Consider the following 21,600-nt stretch of genomic DNA (forward strand, 5'->3'; position numbering starts at 1 on the left):
TGTTTCTCGTTTTCATTGACTAATGTATTCCTGTAATTAGCCCACTAGGGAAATTAATCAATTTGGGGTCTTTAATAGCTAGTTTGGGTCAAATATTTTGCATTGTTCCTAAAAAAATATCCCAAATTTCGTTCAAGACAGGCTTCATAATCTGATTTTACTGTTCTTCATGCTTCTTTGAGCTCGGTGGTCTGCAGAGAAGGAAGGGAGCATTGGGAATTCAAACAAGATTTCGGTGCGTGTGTGCGCGCGCGCAGGCTGACTGTGCATCGTGGAGCCGGCCAGCTGTAAAAGTGGATGAAAGCACGTGACGTGGCTTTGAGGGAGCGACGCCTTATAAAAAGTGTGAGGAGTGTGGAGAGCACAGAGCGTCTGGAGGAGCCACGCTCGCATCCTCCTACAGATCAAACACTTTGGCGCGCACGCAAAAACTAGCACTTGTCTGCAGAATTTCCACTAAATGATGGTTGATTTTTAATAAATCACACTTTGTTTTGCTGTTTTACGTAAATTGAGGGGAGGTTGGATGTTGCGCTTCTGGCTTGGATTAACGCACAAAGATAAAGGGCGGATCTGCGCACTGGTGGGAATTATGTAAGGTAACCATCATTTGTATTTTTGAAGAGCTTCTTATTCACATCTTTTACACTAGTTTCGTTCATTTTGACGGATTAGTGTTTTTCCATGTTAAAATACATTGTGATTTCACCATTTCATAACTATAATTACATGAAAAATTAGTGCTATGGTGATTAATTTTGTTCCTATTTTTGCATGGATAATTTATGCAAATTTACTAGATGTATAGACATGTCTGTTTTTGTTTTAAACTTTTTTGTTTAATGCACTGTTATGTCCTCTAAACACGGATACAGAAATAGGAAAATATATACTGTAGTACGGGCTTGATGAGGAGCATCATCATCAAAAAAGATGATCATCATCAATCAAATACGTTTCTGTAATGAAACTTGCAAATAAAAGTGAAAAAATATGAATTCCTTAAATTTCTCCAACAGGATTAAAATATGAAGAGGAGCATCCATGAACACAGGGGCACCCAAATGTTTTTTTTTCCAAACATGACAACTGAATAATTGTATTAAAACCAATTAGTGTTGTTTCTTGGTTGTCAAAAGCATTGCTGCAGATTCCTTATTGTATATTCACATCCTGTCAAAATATTAGGTACATCTGCATAAAAATCGTGTATGTATGCAAGTTTTATGCCCGTTCGTAAAAGGCAATTGAGCCAGAACACATGGAGCGACATGATGATGATGAGCGTCAACATTGGGGAAAAAAATCAGTTCATCAATCATATCAATTAATTTAAATAGATTAAATTTTAATTCAAATAAGTTAAATATTATTCTTCCCCTGCTGCATCCTACCTGTTGTAAACACATCAGGCAAAATATTAGGTACACTATATGCTTCAAAGGAGACATTCGTGAGGTATTAATTGAGCAATATGTTAATTGTGGGTGGAGTATTCATATTGCAAGGTGTGTTTAATATTTTGTATAGTTAAATATGTGAATCTATACAATGTCAAGTAACATCAAGTACTAGTATATCTTTAAATATTAAGCTCATCTTTAGTATTAATGTAAGGTGGTTCCTTGGGTCTAAAAAGCTCTGCTGAACTACACCTACCGGGCAAAACATTAGCCATCTGCTCATAAACCTGCATAAAAGTCAGAGATGTATCATTCTAATGATGTATTTTTTGTGGGTGTAGTTTATTTAGGGAGAGGTTCTGTGGTGCTGTGATGCTCATCGTTAAAATCGAGCTTGAGAAACAAACAGGAATTTAATGATATAACGGAAAGATTATTTAATCCAAGTTATTTTAAAAAAGGAAAAACACTCAATTTGCCTTTAAAAGCCACCAAGTTCCACTTGGATTGAATTTTACCACAAAAATTGTGTCATTCAAAGATTTTTTTAGGCAAAATTATGAAAGTGGTTGTCAGTCCTTTACTGATCTGATAAAATAACCAAAGTGTGTACATTTAATAGTTGAGTTTTAATAGTGTCAAAAAGTGATCAAATACCACTTGGGATGTCGCAAAAAGTTGAATAAACCCTTTTCCCACCCTTCAAATTATGACAAGTGGTAGTTCGTCTCCTTTAACACATATTGAGGTTCAACCAAAATCTTTTTAGAGTGCATTTTAAACCAATATTACTCATAAACAGTAGTTCATATTTTAAAGACAGGGCAAAGGTCGAAGAAAGTGATGTTCAAATACAAAAACGACCTGATAAGAATCTTGGTGAAGACCTTGATTTTGGATATTTGCATTATTCATTGCTAGTCCACTCAGTTAAAATGTATTAGATGTCTACCCCCATCAATGGCGGCCAATAAATTGGTCTCTGTGGTTGTTTAGTTTTTGCAGTGCATTATTTGTAGACTTTGTGTCTAAGGCTAGGTTCATACCGTAGGTCTTAATGCACAATTACAACTTTTTGTCATGTTTTTTTTGGCATTCCCTTTTAGCCTGCTTTTGTCCATTAAACACGTTCAAGTATTACGCATGCGAACTAACTCGCAGTCTGACACGCACTGAGCAAACTGACCCGCATGCGCAGAAGCATCAAAACATAAAAACAAATGACTACACATGCTGGCTCTGCATCATTCTAGGGTGATCATATTTTGATTTCCAAAAAGAGAACACATATAACAGACATAAATAATCCTTGTTTAGTCTTATATTCAAAGTTTATATGGATTGATAGAACGCATGCACCGTATGTGCGTGAGTCGTGCTTGCATGCACACACACATGGTCAGTTTGCGCAGACTCTCGGCCATGTAAGCAATATTGAAATACAGTACTGCTCATATACCATACAGAAAGAAAAACGAGCATTCTCAGGCTTGAACCCACCCCTTCGCCTCTTCCCAAAAAGCCAAGTTCAAGCTAGGCGCTAACGCTAATGTACAGCTACATCGCTGCCGTCCTCCGTGCCTCTCGCTCTTTGCTGACGTAATTGCCGCGTGAATTTGGGAGACTTAACAGTTCAAACCGCAGCCACATTTTGGAAAACTCTGGCCCAGATCGGATTTTAATCACATACAAAAGTGACCCAGACCGTTTTTGAAATGGTCCACTTTTTATGCGATCTATCCTGTTCAGACCGTCAAATTAATGTCTCACTGGAGTTGGAAAAACACGAAAAAATCGGATTTGTGCATTAAGACCTGCGGTATGAACCTAGCCTAAGGGTTTGCTTCATATAGTCTCAAGATTCCCAAGCGATGTTAGGCTACATATAGTGCTGGTCCATAGAATATTGTGCCATTGTTTCATTCCGACCATGCCTCAGACGTGTGTCGTCCTTTTGCAGGTCGGTGTAGGCTCGCAGTCCTCTCGTCTCACACAGCAACATGAAGTCCGTGTTGGACGCTGTGGCCGACACCACCTTCCGGACTATCACCTCTGGTTTACAATACCTCGGCTCCAATGACGCCAACTACGACGAGCCTGTCAGCGATGTGGATTTCAAGGGTGTCTTCTCCGTCCAGAAGCCCCTGTCCTCCTTCCGCAGCAATGCCTTCCCCGACAAGATCCCCCCAGACGAGGAGCTGATCCTCAGGGGCTTCTACCCGACCAACGCCACGGAGCTCTTATCCAACCGGAGCACGTTCCGGGATGAGGGCAACAACATTCAATGTGGGGAGAACTTCATGGACATGGAGTGCTTCATGATCCTGACGCCCAGCCAACAGCTGGCCGTGGCTGTCATGTCACTCACCCTGGGTACCTTCACAGTCTTGGAGAACCTGGTGGTGCTTTGCGTGATCTTGCAGTCGCGCACCCTCCGCTGCAGGCCCTCCTACCACTTCATTGGCAGCCTGGCCGTGGCCGACTTACTGGGAAGCGTCATTTTTGTCTACAGCTTCTTGGACTTCCATGTATTCCACCGGAAGGACAGCCCCAACGTGTTCCTCTTCAAGCTGGGCGGCGTCACAGCGTCGTTCACCGCCTCAGTGGGCAGCCTCTTCCTCACCGCCATCGACCGATACATCTCCATCCACCGACCTTTGGCCTATAGGCGCATCGTGACCCGGACCAAGGCGGTCATCGCCTTTTGCATGATGTGGACCATCTCCATCGTCATTGCCGTGCTACCTCTGCTGGGCTGGAACTGCAAACGCCTCAAGTCCGTGTGTTCCGACATATTTCCCCTGATCGACGAGAACTACCTGCTCTTCTGGATCGGGGTGACCAGCGTGCTGGTTCTTTTCATCATCTACGCCTACATCTACATCCTGTGGAAAGCACACCACCACGCCGTGCGCATGCTGAGCCGCACTTCGCAGAAGAGCCTGGTGGTGTACTCTGCAGACGGCACCAAGGTGCAGACCACGCGCCCTGAGCAGGCCCGCATGGACATCCGCCTGGCCAAGACCCTGGTGCTCATCCTGGCTGTGCTGGTCATCTGCTGGGGTCCTGTGCTGGCCATCATGGTCTATGACCTCTTCTGGAGGATGGACGACGACATCAAGACGGTGTTCGCGTTCTGTAGCATGCTCTGCCTGCTCAACTCCACCGTCAACCCCATTATCTACGCCCTGAGGAGCAAGGACCTAAGACACGCCTTCCTCAGCTCGTGCCACGCCTGCAGGGGCAGCGGTCAGCAACTGGACAACAGCCTGGAGTCGGACTGCCAGAACCGCAACGCCAACATCTCAGCCAACAGGGCTGCTGAGAGCTGCGTGAAGACCACTGTGAAAATAGCCAAAGTAACAATGTCCGTGTCCACAGAGACTTCTGCGGAAGCTGTCTAATTGGCTGTCAGAAGTGGAGGAAAGTGGGTAAATGTTATGTTTCTGCCATTCAACATAAAAAAAAAACTGATTTGGAGGAAAAGACATTTTAGTTAGCTTACATTAAAGTGGAACAGAGAAGCCAAACTGTCTTTCCTTTGATGACACGAGCATGAAATTTGGCAGAAATACTCATTGCGGGGTCGACTTAATGAAAAAAAAAAAAGTTCAATTTTCATGCGCCTCAGGCGGCCACCACTTTGTCCAACACTGCTTTTGCTGTTGAATAAAAATAACATCACAACAGCTCTTGCGCAGAGAGACGAATGTGACGTGACCAAACCCGGAAACCAGTTTTACTGTATAACTGCGACAACATACATAAATATGGGTTAATACCATGACGTTTGAACCTAAACTAGATTAATTACATGATGTTTGAACCAAAGTAGCCCGTTTTTGTTACCAACATTTCATGCTCGTAACATCGACAGAGTGGCCAAATATCACATTGAGCTGCACCATTATTATTGTGTGAGCACAAAGTGTGCCCAAGTGCCAAATGGTATTACAAGGTCCATTAGATGGGAAGGAATTCTGCTACTGACTTTCATGAGAGTCCAATTAATGAATGCATTTTATATTTTTGTACTGTGACTTCAGGTTTTGAAAATAATGTATCTTCATGTTGGGAACAAGGGGCTACTGACATTTTGAATTCCACACATCTGACTGTGTGCCATTTGCACCATGAATATACGAAACCTCTCTCCTTCTGTCTGGCTCTGTCTCGCCTTTAAGGCGTTTTCACACTAGCGTCAGCCCAGTGTGAAGAGCAGCACGGCAAGCGCAAAACGGGAGAAGCTACGTTGCCTGACGTAGAAGCTGTCAGGAAGTGAAAAGCGGAAAGCATATTTACTATTGTCCCAAGCACCAATGCATTTATTTTTCATTGTTGCACAAGAAAACCGTGACTTTTCCTATTCATGGAGTAGGGGGCATTATAATAGCCATGTTAGGAGTTCTAGTATAGCCGGTGAGAAGGTGAATAGTTTTTTTGGGTTGTTCGTGAACTACATTTCCACACAAATGCACTTTGACGTACCATTTAGCTTATCAAGGAAAAGTATGAGAGTCATTTTTTGAGCGTCCCAGACCTCGCAAAATCTTATCAAGGTTTCGTCTGCCTTGATTTGCCTGTATCCGTCCGCCGAAACAGCCTGATAGCACAGATATATAGTATAGCCTGGTACTCCAGACTCACCGCTGTTCCAGCTATTGAGTCTGGCCACTATTAAGCAGATAAAATTTCCAGGGCGGAGCAAGCCACAGCAAACAGACAGTGGAGTGGACCAATCAGCGACGGGCGGGACGAGGGACTTGCGCGCGGAAGTAAACATACGAGGAGAGCGGAGTTTGTTCAACATGGCTAGCGCGAGACAGACTGTTGTCTATGACTTGTGTCGATGTGTTTTTGGTCATTTAAAACTGATTTTACCGTGGATTGGAACATATTCTCGGCTCGCCTGTTCGCCATCTGTGTTGTTGTGGAGACGACTTCCGACGCGGAAGAGTGACGTTGCTCGTTAAGAACACGTCACGCAAATAAACGAATCTGATTTGTCGATTGATTTTGTACTTGCTCAAGAGGCCGTTAATGGGCTGAGTCCCAGACTATTCTCTCAGTGTTTGAAAAACACAGGGAGAACAGTCTGGCCGTGCCAGGCAAATATAAGTATGCCTGCATCTCCGCTATTGGATGCGAAAAAGTCTCTATTTCTTTATAAATTCACTCAAGACTTTCCACTCCATCCAAAATGACCGCCGGTGCCGAGAAGTCCCCTCCCACATACACAATGAATGGGTTGCCGTTGAACCCTTCACACTAGGCTGCCGCTAGTCTGAAACGGCCTTTACAATCTCACAGGCTTTCATGTACAGACATTTTCTCTTATTAGTAGAACGAGTCACTTTTTTTTATAGATCTTCTGACAACACTCAGTGAGTGAGTGGCAAGTGTGCAAGTAGCAAGTGAAACGTAACAATTCGTTCAGTGTGAAAACTAAAAGCACTTCTAACTCGAGAAACATGTCAACGCAGCTTTTTTGATTAAGTACTTAAAAAACTAAACAAATGGTGATCATCACCATCCTATAAATGTAACCATTTGTTTACTTGCTAGCCGTTAGAGAGTGTAGAATATCACATTCATCAACTGTACAGTGTATAATGCTAAAATAGTGTTGCAATTAGGGATGGGCATTTGACTATGAAGAAAAATGAAGATAATTTAACATGTACTTTTATGGGATCTGACCAATTGGACCTCAAACTAATTAAGAATGAATCAACAGCACCTCTACTGGCTGTTGCCAAGCGGTGCGTTGTGTACACAGTAATCTCAATTGCTGTCAATCAACGATCACTTCTGCACAATCAATGATCAATCAAATTATTATATAATACCCATCTCTAGTTCAAATCTAAACACTAAGCTGCAAAGCTTGAGGCAGAAGGTTTGAACAACAAAAGGACACAGTGTGCGGGTCACAACTGTGCAAGCTGCGGTCATTTTGTGTCTGCTTTTACTAGAATGTATGTCTGTGATGCCTTGTGACTTGGTGATATAGTTCCAACCCAAAGCCTTTAATGAATCATTACAGTGAGTTGTATTTAGTACTACTGTTGAAGCAGGGTGTAGGTTCTTTTGCAGTTAGGTTGTTTAATTTAATTTTTTTTAGGCATAGGAGCCTCCCATGCACAGGCCTGTAGTGAAGTACTCTTAACGTAATTGAAATATCGTCTGCTATTCATTTTACGTGTACAAATAAAGAAATGGATGAAGGAAATGTACGCACATACAGAAGAATTTCAGAACATTTCCCCCAAATAAATAGTCGTGCTTTTTCAACTAAGAATTTTACAGCACAAACATTCTTCTTTTTTTTTTTAAATTGGTGTGACGCTATCCATGAGAGCTGTGTACCAGTGAATGCTTCTGCTGCGTCTTGTATTCTTGAATGGTGAAGCTATATATATTTAAAAAAAAAAAAAAAAAAAAAAAAATCTGTCAAGTGACTTTCTGTACAGTCGGGACAAAATAAAGACTCCTTAAAATGGAAAAAAAAAAAAAAAAAAAAGTCACAACCAGTCAAGTGTTTTTAGTATTACTGTTTCAATAAAGTCGCAGATGATTGTCATGTTTTGTGTGAATAATTATTCATATTCCAACACCCTGAAAGAGATAAGCCATAAAAAATGGATGGTTGACTACTTCCCCAATTTTTCTCAAATCAGTTTCCTATCATCCAATATATTATGTTTTAGCGCCCCCTAATGGAAATTTAGGAGTTTCTATCACCAGCCGTCTTCAAGAAAATAATTATCACATTGGATAGCGTCAGTTCTTTTTCTCATAATCCCCACAGGGACAAATTACACGATAGACGTCACATGACAGCAGCATCTGTTCTCCTCTGTTCATTTCTTAACTTAGAAGACTTGGGAAAATTTGAACATCTGTCTGCACAGATGTCAAAAGGATTATCGGGTATAAACTAAATATTCCAACCTGCGAAAAGTCAATTTTTCATTTCATGGTTTAATACCTGCCAAATGACTTGGGGGAAAAGGAAAAAGAAACACACAGTAGAATAACAAAGCCAAGATTTGTACCCTTGAACTTGGACCTATATGAAACATTTGAACAGTTCGAAAGCACTCTTGTGTGTTTGTGACCGCAACATTTTTTACATTCACACAGTTTTTCTTACCCTTGTTCAATTTGATGGATTGTCCTGTTTGAATTTCCATATAATGTATTGACAGTTTGTTAATAAAGTGTTTCAGCCTTTAATGCAATTGTTATCTAGTTATTACTGTTATACTAATTAGTGCTGCAACGATTAATCGATTAACTCGAGTAATTCAATTAGAAAAAAGCTTCAAATAAAATTTTGCAGCTTCGAGTATTCGTTTAATTAGAGTGGCTTTGTAATGGTTTGTTTTGACAGTGTTTGCATTTAGGTTTTTTTTTATTTGGTTGGATACACCGCCCTCTAGTGGCAACAGTGAATATGACATATCTCATGTAACATGGCTGAATCCAGCTGCTCCCTGTTACGACCAACATGAGGTATGTTTTTGTTTGAGCCAATGTTTTTTTTTTTAATGCATTCATAATTTAGTTTATAGGTGTATTTAGTCGTTTTTTGTGGCAATATGTGTTTTAACAATTTGTTAAGAGCTTTGTAAAAAAAAAAAAAAAAATTTTTATTAAAAATTAGAAAAAAAAACCTAACATTTCATGCCACTTAAGCTAGCGGCTAAGATCAGGTATTTTAAATTTGAATTTAATGCCCATTTGAAAGTGCAATTTTAGCAAGCCTTTGTTTTACATCTCCTAAAATTTATTCTGCAACGCAATAAATCCTAATCCGATTAGTCGATTATTCGAACTAAGAAATTGATAGATTAATCGACTACTAAAATAATTGATCGCTGCAGCCTTAATACTAATTGACTAACTAATGAAAACTGTATGAATTTATATGTATTTGAGTAATTAGCGCACCAGTGTAAGTCAGGAGGGAACAATAACTTGCTCAAGAGCACCTCGGCAGTAAGCAGTAACATCTCGCATTTTTTGTCAGCAGGGGCACTCAAACCCGTCCCCTAGCTCGTGAGGTGGGTAGTAAGAGTTACATTTACCTGAGTAACTTTTGGAGAAAAATGTACCTCTAAGAGTAGTTTTACAAAACAGTAACTTTTTACTTTCACTTGAATAGATTTGTGACGAAGGAACGCTACTTTTACTCTGCTACTTTGGGCTGCACAAGAGTCGCTACCTTTTTTTTCTCTCTTGACTTTACTTTTTCTAGCACCACCCAGTCTCCTCAATCAGACGCGGCAAGAATGATCATATGACTCCTTTATAGACAAGTTTCCAAAGTACTTCCGCTTTGCTTCCTTATATCCGCTCGCAACTTCTATTTTAGAATTTCTCCATCCAAAACAACAGTGGAGCTGGAGTAACATTACTCATCAAAATCCCTTAAAAAAGACCATTGGGAAATATTGTATCCAACTGTCTTCATTACCACAGGGGAAGACAACATGTTCATCAAGGCAGATGTAAAACCAAGCTCATGCCACCACAAAGACCGGGTGTTTTTGTAGCCATGTTGCCGCTGTGTTATGAAAGGTATGCACTTCCTATTCCTGCATTTTCATGTGACCGGTGCTCAAAAAATACTAAAGCTAAAATCTTGCTCATGAAATGACTTGTTGCTTTTGATATTGTTATTACGATGGTGATTGTAATTATAATGATCTTTCATATTACTTACTAAAACTACTGCACTGCTGTGGCTGCTAGCATGATGCTAATCAGTACGTGTAGATGGCTCAATTATGTCAACGCATAAGTTTTTTGTTCGTTTTTTTACAGGTGGAAAACGCTGTTAGGCAAGGGACGACAAGTTTATGTGCCTTACTTCAACACTTATTGTACATTGATGGACATTTATCGAGACTACATGCGTTCTTCTTTGATGATGGAAGGCTTGATTTATGCTCCACCTTCATTAACATTTTTCTAATAATTTTATATATTGTGATTTATTGACCTGTTTTGCACATGCACCAATCATTTTAAATCAAACAAGATATAGAATCATGTTGTCCGAATGTTTTATTGCGATCAATATCTGAAATAAAAAAGAATGACATACTATTTTGTTTATATGTACACCCCTTGTAATATTTCCTTGTAATAACAAAATCCGTGTTAGCCCTCCTGCATTCGGCAAATGTAATATTACTTGTAATTTCACCTATTTTGGTCACTCATGTGGCCGGCGTATCAATCATACAATCTTTTAGGAATATCCTTAGGTTTAAATCATATTCTTAACTTCTTGTCTGCAGCTGGTTTCGATTTAAGGCGCATGGCGAGGTAGAGCCACACCGTCGCATTGTAGCTACTAGCTGGTTGCTGATGAAAACATTGCACCTCCAACCATATATACAGGCGCTTCCAGGAGATCACACACAGTGCAGAAAGTCTAAGAGTGTCATCTATGTCATGCTGAATCAATTTTTGTTGATTCCCCGGGTTCCTCTGCTTTGCTTTTGCAGCTTTAATTTTGTCAACACACTGCTTACTTCAACCGCAATTCATGTTGTTCTTTCTAAACCGGAAGTTCGGAGCAGACATTTTCCAAGATGGCGCCGCCATATTTCGCTCAGGAAAGTTGTCTATACCATTTGCACCACACACACGCTTGCATTCAAGTCCTATGATCACACCAGTGTTCTAACTTCAAACTGGCGTCTTTAAAGCGCCGACAAAAACAAAGCATTTCAGGTAGAAAAAAATAATCAAAATTGCAGTTTTCGAACTCTCCCCTAGTTTTTATTTGGAACCCATAGTACTAGTTTCATGGAGGAAAATGTGTTTACCCATTAGAGGACAGTCACGACGTGATTATCATTTCTATTTTTAGTCAGAGTTCAATGATTCTGATATATTTTTGGACTAATATGGACATCTAACAGATTAAAGCAGGGGTCCCCAAACTTTTTCCTATGAGAGCCACATAACTTTTTCCTTCTCTGATGAGGGGCCGGGGTCAGTTTGTAACAGAAAAGGTGTGATGATTCCAGGAGTGCCTAAATGTAAAAATGTATTGTTTTTCAGAAAGCCACAATCAAATAATCCTTTCTGGATTCTTCACGGAACAAAAGTAAATAATATAATATAATATAATATAATATAATATAATATAATATAATATAATATAATATAATAATAACACTATTAATTAAATAGATAATAACCAAATAACCCTCTCTGGGTTCTTCACAGAAAAAAGCCAGGAAATAAATACACTATTGGTCTCCGCTTATTATTCAGGGGGCCAGACCAAATATGGAGGCGGGCCGTAGTTTGGGGACCCCTGGATTAACGTATAATAATAATAGTTCATATAAATGACCATGTAGCTGAGAAAAAATATGCAATTGTTCATTACTCAGTACTTGAGCAGTTATTTTCATCGAATACTTTTTTACTTGTATTTGAGTAAATTGTTTGTGATTGGCTGGCAACCAGTTCAGGGTGTCCCCTGCCTACTGCCCATAGTTCGCTGGGATAGGCTCCAGCACCTCCGCGACCCTCGTGAGGAAGAAGCGGCATGGAAAATGAATGAATGAATGAATGTTTGGATGACTACTTTTACTTGTAGTTGAGTAATATTATTTTGAAGTAACGCTACTGTTACTTGAGTACAATTTATGGCTAACTACCCACCTCTGCATAGCTCTTTCAAAGACAAAACTTCATATAGCTACTTGCGACGAACTGTAGCAGTAAACGTAGTTTTTAATTGATAATTTAATTAATAATAATTTGGGGAAAAAAAAAAAAAAAGAAGATAAAAGTTACGCTTAATTAAAAAAAAAACAAAAAAAAAAACATTCGTCAAACTTCATCACCATAATTATCACCATAATTAGAATTATTATTTGACATATTTTTAAGAAGATATTATATTTGTATTATTTGTTTGTATTGTTTTTATTTAATCATATTTATTGTTTAATTTAAACACATTGAAATCGTTCGGTAACCTTTCGTCGAGGATTGTTTCTTGACAAACGGAGTTTGAAAAATGGTTGAGTTTTCGGGAAATGTAGTTTTCAAGTGACTTCAACACGATGGCTCAATTGTCATAAAAACTACAATTCCCGGCAAGTGTGGTATTTTAATACACATGCGCACACACTGAAACTTAACGAATCAAAGTCGGCCAACGCTTAACCGTTGTCTTTGGCTTGTAGAGCGTCGAAAAATCTGCGTTCATCTGACGATACGCCACAGCTAAGACGTGTTGTCGTGGCCGCTTTGGTTCACAACACGTTTGTCGACCACAACTGCGTGACATCGGTCGACGGAAAGAAGCGAAAGTCGAGAAAGTCCCATTTTCTCATTGGCCGGAATCGCTCCAGAACTCTAGCCGGAGAACGAAAGCTAGCCGTCGTGTTTCACACCCAGATCTCCAGATAACGGGAACATCATAGCTACTTCTCTCTTGTCGAGATTTTGGAACTTGCGTGATGGCGTGTGGAGCTACTTTGAAAAGGACTCTGGATTTTGATCCATTAATGACCCAAGCTTCTCCCAAGAGGAGGAGGTGCACCCCGATCCGGTCTCCCGTCACTTCACCGCAGAAGTACCTCCGTCTGGAGCCTTCCCCGTTCGGACAAGTGTCGTCCAGACTCACCACAGGTTGCTCCCTTACATATTTATATTGTTCTACCTTAGAAGGTTTTTATTTGAATCTTCAAGAAGATACAGGCCGTGAATACATCCTGTGCAATGCTTGTGACGATTAACCCACATTTTGGCATGTTGAAACCTTTATTTGTTGTGAATTGATTGTAAATTAACTACTATTTGCAGAACAAATCCTTCAAAACATCAAGCAGGAGTACAAGCGGCTGAAACGACGAAACTTGGACAGTACTTTCCAGCAAGTAGATAGCTTCTCTCCTCTGGACATGCACAACATCCCTAGTGGATCCTCTAGTTCAGGTAACATTTTATTTTGATCACTTCCTGGCAAGTGCACCAATTACAATTTGTCACAGTACATACTGATGTTTTTTTTTTTTGTAGACCTCATATAATTCTCTGCTTTCACAGTTGTGTAGATTTACAGCAGGGATTTCTAAGGCATTTGTGTTGTTTGGGTGTAACACTGGCGTGCATGTTTTGATCATTTCAATCTCGCATTGAATTCATTTCTTGTCATTGGGCAAGCAGCACAGCGGAAATTAAATAAAAAAGCAGATCTTTTGGACGGGGTAAACAAGTGAAACAGTGAGGGAATGCCACAATCGCATTGGCACATATTTGATACTAGTGCTGTGAGAGAGATGGTGACGTGCTAGAGACTGACCGATATGGGTTATTCAGGACCGATACCGATTATTAGTAGTTAGAGGCGCCGATAACAGTTTTTCAGAGCCGATGTTCAGTTGCGGTAGAAGTGTCAAAATTGACGGGTAAAATGCAAACTCTGAACTTCATTGAAATGCCTAAAACATGTTTACTGAATCACACTAATAGAAAATAATAGCTCCAGAAGTGCCTGAAATTCCTAGACTCAGAAACATCACTTGTAAAGTCAAGACGAATACAAGTAGCCACAGCACAGCTGCAAGAAGCTACAGTACGATTGCAAAAGGACGACCCGGAAGTTAGAAAAAGAACAAAAGGATGACACTTTGTATATTGCTATATGTGCTTTGTGACCATTTCTACAGACCTCTGTGAAGTTGGCCACCCTGTCAGATGCAAATTTATATAAAAATGATGTCAATGGTTTGTGCTATAAAAAGATTTTTTTGTCCTGCTATCGTCTGAGATATTTATTACAACTCTTTAATAGGTTAATCTGAAGTAGAGCTGTCCTGACTAGTTGACGTCGTCGATGTCATCGATTATGTGAATGCGTCGACATTAAAACATACCGTCGACGGGTAATGACGGGTTAGAAAAAAATTACATGCGGATAAAGTTTAGAATGGCGGGCGCTCGCGTTGCAAGCGGTGAAAGCGGCATAAAGCCAAAAAAGCGGACCAAAATGGCCAGAGCCTGGAATTATTTCAAGGAAAATATGGAGGGTGCCACTGTGTGTACTCTTTGCCAAGCTGAGGTCGCATACCACGGTAGCACCCAACACTTGAAGTAGAGCAGGACGGTAAACCGAAAATTTACCGTTACCGAAATTCTTCATGATGACCAACGTAATTTTGACCATGTCGGTGAATTCGGTAATTTAAAAAAACAAGAAAATAGTCTTTCTTCCCGCTTTGACTCTGTGTTGTTCGGCTGTATTCATTACCCTTTAAGAAAGCAGACAGTGTGCTTACGTATGGAGTCATGTGGTTTTCAGGAAGCCAAACAAACAGAAGGCCGGTAGGCTAACGCTAGCGGCTAACACTACAAGTAAACGGGATGGAGTCGGGCTTAATTTAGCTTCGCCAAACTTTCACTCAACATTAAGTAAACTCTTGGCGGCTTCCAGACGGGCTTTCACCCGCTGTCCTCCCTGGTTCTCACGATTTCAGGAGAGGATGCTTTCAGTGCTTTTTTTCTGGTAGCCAAGCCGCAGGCTAACGCTTGCGGCTAACGGTACAAATGAACGTGATGGAGTCGGATAGCGGCTCTAACCTTGTCAAAACGGCTGAAATTAATGAGTGGACTGGGCACGGACTTCACGTAGCAATCATTATGTCGCGTTATTTGGTATCTCTGTGTGATTTCTCTGAAAGCTTTCATGATGGTAAAGCACTCAGCATAAAATATAATACAACAGTGAAGCCTATATATAATATGACAGTTTAATGGCCACAGCTATTTTTCTGTATGTGTTTGCTTTATTCTGCTATCATAAAATCTTAAATGTTTCATTGGCATCAGAGCAATACAGCTTTAATCTGGTTGTGTCTGTGTGGGGGGTGCATGTATTAAAAAATGTTCTGGAGAAAAAATAAACTGAAACCTTGACGTAAACACTTGCGTTGAATAATTATGTCACAGCAGCCATTACCAATAAGTTGTCTGAAGTGTACTGTTAAAGCTGCAAGTCATTTGTGTTAGAATTACTTGTTTGCACAGTCATCATATTGATTTTTATAATGTTGTAAATTTTTCAAGTCATACAAGCTGTTATAAATGTTCACACTAGAATTCTTATTGTTTACAAGATTTTTTTTAATACTTAATGTTTAGACTGCATGTGCAATTGTTAAATTGAAACCTGGTAAATAAATTTAACGAGAAACGGTTAATTTGTATTCCATGCATTGATTCAAATGTTCAAATTATATAACAGTCCGCTTGGGCAAATTTATCGTCATTTATCATTACCGAGGTAAATCTGCTCAATTTATCGTGATACGTACTTAAGGCCATATCGCCCAGCCCTAACTTGAAGCGCCTTCACCAAGGTGTAATTTTGGAAAACAAGAAACAACAAGCTAACGGATTGTAAGTCAATACAACTTTCAAACAATTTTTTTTAATTGAAGTTTTGCATTTATTATTGCATTTACAGTTGCATTTATGTGCGTTGTATCAACGTGCATCATTGTTTTTCCGCCACGTACTTCACGTTTTTAATCTACTCTGCTGCTGCTCCCGAAAGCTGTAAATCTCGACATCTCTGTGCACGGCATGCAGATTGTATTTATTAGGATCATGGAAGCTCCTACTTGGGGAAAAAAAAATATATATATATCCTGTATATACATAATATATATATATGGAAACACATCACTGGCCTGCTTACTCTAATCCATGACTGCACTAATGTTAGTTACTTCATATTATGAAGTATTATTGTGTATATACATATTGTAGTATACTATAAAATTTAAACTATATATTTCATTTTTGTTACTCTATGTGTGCCTTTCATTCAAAATAATTTTGGTAATATTTCAGTGTGCCCTCTGCTTTATCTATTTTCAGGTTAAAACAAACAAAAGTTGAACAGTTTTTCCCCTTCCCAAAAAAATGCGGAATGCACACTAGAAAGAGCATCTGAACTCACACAAAACATTCTGAAAATGATTGTCCAGGACATGAGGCCCATTGCAATTCATTTTAACATTTAGAACAATATAGACATACCACAAAAAGAGTAGAATTATTTTGACTCCTGTTAAAAAGGTGACGCCACAGTGTTTCTGATTACATTTTTTTTTTTGCACTAGTTAATGCCAGAAGCATTTGACCTCATTGTTTGTGATTTATTATTGATATTTGTTATTTATTTATACGTTAATAAAGAATTTAGGTGTTACAAAATGTTTTTGTGAATGAATAAGCTTCAACAAAAATTTCATTATTAGTAAAAAAAAAATAATAATAAAATAAAATAGATTAGTCGATTAATTGTAAAAATAGTCGGTTGACTGATCGGGAGGAAATTAGTCGTTTGGGACAGCCCTAGTCTGAAGTCAATCAGCCTCCCTTTTTTTATTAAAAATTGTGTCAATTGTTTGTGCTGTAAAAAATTGTCGTTAGTGTCATTTTATAGATAATGATATATTCATTTCGAGTAAGGATGTCATAACTCCCGTGGCTGACGTATCATAGCAACTCTCAATAACAGGGGTGTCCAAACAACTAGCACGAACGTATTAGAAACAAATGGGACCACTTCGGGTCCATTTTGCAATAAATGAGGGGCTGTGAGTGATGTCATCACTAGAAATTGAAATGTATTTACTGCAAAATGGACCCAAATTCGTTTGTGGTAGTTGTTGACACCCCCATGTTATTGAGAGAGTTGATACGCTCAGTCAGCCACGGAGTTATGACGTCTTCACTCAAAGGCAGCATGGACAACTTTTTTTTTTTTCACAGCACAAACGATTGACATCATTTTTATATAAAGACTTTCGAGTTCATTGAGGTCTGTAGAGATGGTCACAAAGCGCACATAGCAATATACAGTGTCGTCCCTTTTTTTTTTTTTTTTAAACTTCCGGGTCGTCTCTTGCAGTCGTGTTGTGCTTTCTTGCATTCGCCTTGTGAGCCATTTGCATTCATGTTGTGACAATTAGGGTTTGTGCTTTTGCCAATTTGCAGTCGTGCTTTGGCAAGTGGGAGTCAGGTTGTGCCAGCGTGGATTCGTGCTTTCATTTGCAGAGGGTTTGCAAATGGGAAAAAAGCACGAACCCCAGCAATCATTTGAAACGATGTATCGCTTATTAAAATTTGTTATCGTGAGAGGCCTAAATACAGTGATAGAAATGATATAATGCTGATCAGTGACACAAAACACACAAAACAGCCACTTGTCTCAAATCAAATGATGTGATAAATCACCACACAAAACACACTGTACAGAAATTTAAAAATATATATATTTACAGTGGGGCAAAGAAGTATTTAGTCAACCACCAATTGTGCAAGTTCTCCTACTTGAGAAGATTAGAGAGGCCTGTAATTGTCAACATGAGTAAATCTCAACCATGAGAGACAGAATGTGGGAAAAAAAACTGAAAATCACATTGTTTGATTTTTAAAGAATCTATTTCCAAATTAGAGTGGAAAATAAGTATTTGGTCACCTACAAACAAGCAAGATTTCTGGCCGTCAAAGAGGTCTAACTTCTTCTAACGAGGTCTAACGAGGCTCCACTCGTTACCTGTTAATGGCACCTGTTTTAACTCATCGGTATAAAAGACACCTGTCCACAACTTCAGTCAGTCACACTCCAAACTCCACTATTGCCAAGACCAAAGAGCTGTCGGAGGACACCAGAGACAAAATTGTACACCTACACCGGGCTGGGAAGACTGAATCTGCAATAGGTAAAACGCTTGGTGTAAAGAAATCAACTGTGGGAGCAATTGTTAGAAAATGGAAGACATACAAGACCACTGATAATGTCCCTCGATCTGGGGCTTCATGCAAGATCTCATCCCGTGGCGTCAAAATGATAACAAGAACGGTGAGCAAAAATCCCAGAACCACATGGGGGGACCTAGTGAATGACCTACAGAGAGCTGGGACTACAGTAACAAAGGCTACTATCAGTAACACAATGCGCCGCCAGGGACTCAAATCCTGCACTGCCAGATGTGTCCCCCTGCTGAAGCCAGTACACGTCCAGGCCCGTCTCTGGTTCGCTAGAGAGCATTTGGATGATCCAGAAGAGGACTGGGAGAATGTGTTATGGTCAGATGAAACCAAATTACAACTTTTTGGTAGAAACACAGGTTCTCGTGTTTGGAGGAGAAAGAATACTGAATTGCATCCGAAGAACACCATACCTACTGTGAAGCATGGGGGTGGAAACATCATGCTTTGGGGCTGTTTTTCTGCAAAGGGACCAGGACGACTGATCTGTGTAAAGGAAAGAATGAATGGGGCCATGTATCTAGAGATTGTGAGTGAAAATCTCCTTCCATCAGCAAGAGCATTGAAGATGAGACGTGGCTGGGTCTTTCAGCATGACAATGATCCCAAACACACAGCCAGGGCAACAAAGGAGTGGCTTCGTAAGAAGCATTTCAAGGTCCTGGAGTAACCTAGCCAGTCTCCAGACCCCATAGAAAATCTGTGGAGGGAGTTGAAAGTCAGTGTTGCCCAACGACAGCCCCAAAACCTCACTGCACTAGAGGAGATCTGCATGGAGGAATGGGCCAAAATACAAACAACAGTGTGTGAAAAGCTGGTGAAGAGTTACAGAAAACGTTTGGCCTCCGTTATTGCCAACAAAGGGTACATAACAAAGTATTGAGATGAACTTTTGGTATGGACCAAATACTTATTTTCCACCATGATTTTCAAATAAATTCTTAAAAAATCAAATGATGTGATTTTCTGTTATTTTTTTCACATTCCTTCTTTCATGGTTGAGGTTTACCCATGTTGACAATTACAGGCCTCTCTAATATTTTCAAGTGGGAGAACTTGCACAATTAGTGGTTGACTAAATACTTATTTGCCCCACTGTATATATAAGGTCAAAAATGCCTCAGCGATTGACAATCAAAATAGATGTCGACTAACTTAATAGTCAAACAGTTGTCAATTAAGTGTGGCAGCCCTATTGTGCACACTGCACACCCATTTTCCTTAGACATCTCTCACCATGTATCTGCATGTGTTTGAGTGGAGTCTTTTATTCCTGCATTAATGGTCTGATTTCTTCCCCCAACAGGTTCATGCTCAGGCTCTTCATCTCCCACTAGAAAAGAGCAGCCCCTATTTTCCCTTCGACAGGTGGGGATGATCTGTGAAAGACTACTTAAGGACAACGAGGACAAAATCCGGGAGGAGTACGACGAGATCCTGACCAAAAAATTAGCAGGTACGAGGACCAGATTGTTTCATCACAGTGAGTTATCTAATTTCCATGTACACATACTCAAAATTGCCTATTTTTTTCACCCCAAACAGAGCAATACGATGCCTTTGTAAAGTTCACACATGATCAGCTGATGCGGAGGTTTGGAGAGCAGCCTGCTAGCTGTGAGTGTAATTCTTCCAAACAATTATGCCTGTATGAAATTGCATTTGCATTTATAGCACATTGCCTTTATGCTTTAAAAACCCATGGAAAAGTAATAGACACCAGTTACATATTGGATAATTTAGGTTGAAACATACTCTTCCCCCTTGCAGATGTTTCTTGAGTGGATGCGGAAAATAATCCAATCTACTGGAACCTCAGTGGTCTGCTTGGACTATATCCTACCTGTGCCAATATCACCTCCCAGTGGACTAGATGGACTAGTCTGCAACTTTCACATTTTTTGCTGCTTGCTCCAGCAGTTTGGGAAGCATTCTCTGCTGTTGACAATTCCTCAGACCCTCTGTAACTTTCACCTGTGGCCTCGCAACATTTACTTGGCTTTCTTCTCTGGATGCCTTCAGATAGACGAGGTTGACTGCCTCAAACTCTGGCCTTTTCAATTCAATTGTCCTTCTTTTACGTAAGTTTTGTTTGTAAATTTTGGAAAAGGGATTCAAAGCTGTTCAAAGTAGTTTTCAGACCAGACTTGAAGGGAAAACTGATTTTGTTTTGCACCGTTTTGGCATTTATTGCTTCTATACATTTGTATACACTGTATTTTTATTTTATACATTTTTAAGTTTGAATTTTATTCCTATTACAAAAACATGTTTCGCTTGTTGTAGTAAAAAGGGGTTTAAACTTGGGAAAACTAATAAACATGTTTCCACTGCTAATTTTTTTTCACTTTGCGTTGATTACCTGGTTGTAACACACCTTTGAAATGTATGGATTTGTTTGACTACAATGCCATTTTAAGGCCCACCTTGTGCACACAGAAAGACAAACGCATTTATTTGGTCTTCACCTTTGTCCTGTTGGAAAAAATAAAATGGCATTTTTCCTCATAAATCAAGAGTACATATTATTTTGTCACGTAGCAAAGTAAAACATGTCTGCTATTTCTTGTTTTGTTTCTTGTGAGATGTGGACAGTATTTACCCAATTCACATTTTAACATTAATGAAAAACAAATCTTATATATTTATATATAATGGCCGAAAACACTCAAGTGACTTGAAGTTCCGCTCAGAGACCCCCAATTTTGCCAAATTTCAAAATTGTCCGATATGCATGTGTGATACATCATTGGAAAGCTTAAAATCTCAATTTTATGGGGGAATAAAAATTTTTGAACAGGAGGGCATTTAAAAAAAAAAAAAAATTTAAACAGCAAAACCCTATCTGGAGGTGAGAGCACGCAAGAGCATAATTACAGACGCCGTGACTTTACAGAGATATTGTCGCCTACTTACCTTGTTCCGATCCAAAAACTCCAATGTAGCATGTATCACAGAGTGTCAAGACACAGCTGTGAATGGCCACAGATGGAATTTTTGGAGGATTTTATGGGTGAAACATGGTAATATAACAAGGGTCGTGATGCAGAAATCGCAGACAACAAGGAGTGGTTGAGATGTTCTTTTTCATATGTATATATACCCTTTTAAACTTGTTTTTTTCCCCCAATTTTTCTTTGGATCGATTATTCATCTAACATATCAGAGAAAGTGCGACAGTAACAAAAAAAAAAAAATACAATTAAGCGATAGATATGAGGTAGATATCCGTGACTTTTTTTACAGATGCCATTTTTTTCAATGTGACGTAATTTGTTTAAAAGTTTAAAATATGCAAGTGAATACATTTTTTTTGAAGACCTAGCCGGTAAAGACCGTAAGTAATCGTATTTATTATTCGAAATGTCTG

The 21,600-nt window shown here is 39.5% G+C and overlaps 2 protein-coding genes across 3 annotated transcripts; both read left to right on the plus strand.

Moving 5' to 3' along the window:
* The first annotated feature begins 351 nt into the window (after positions 1-351).
* Positions 352-8,013, plus strand: cnr1 (cannabinoid receptor 1). Of its 2 annotated transcripts, none has more exons than XM_057823455.1 (2): positions 352-594; positions 3,364-8,013. In XM_057823455.1, the coding sequence occupies exon 2, from the start codon at positions 3,404-3,406 to the stop codon at positions 4,805-4,807; it is 1,404 nt and encodes a 467-aa protein (XP_057679438.1). In that variant the 5' UTR covers positions 352-594; positions 3,364-3,403; the 3' UTR covers positions 4,808-8,013. The 2 variants fall into 2 exon arrangements, with proteins under 2 accessions (XP_057679438.1, XP_057679437.1); XM_057823454.1 differs by having other exon boundaries at positions 353-599.
* Positions 8,014-12,555: 4,542 nt separating this feature from the next.
* On the plus strand, positions 12,556-20,722 carry akirin2 (akirin 2). The gene is made up of 5 exons (XM_057823456.1): positions 12,556-13,076; positions 13,251-13,382; positions 19,537-19,686; positions 19,776-19,847; positions 20,001-20,722. Exons 1-5 carry the CDS (start codon positions 12,905-12,907, stop codon positions 20,009-20,011), a joined length of 537 nt encoding a protein of 178 aa, XP_057679439.1. The 5' UTR covers positions 12,556-12,904; the 3' UTR covers positions 20,012-20,722.
* The last annotated feature ends 878 nt before the right edge of the window (positions 20,723-21,600 follow it).

The sequence above is a fragment of the Corythoichthys intestinalis genome, chromosome 19 (assembly GCF_030265065.1).
Source record: "Corythoichthys intestinalis isolate RoL2023-P3 chromosome 19, ASM3026506v1, whole genome shotgun sequence".
In the NCBI taxonomy this organism is placed as follows: domain Eukaryota; kingdom Metazoa; phylum Chordata; class Actinopteri; order Syngnathiformes; family Syngnathidae; genus Corythoichthys; species Corythoichthys intestinalis.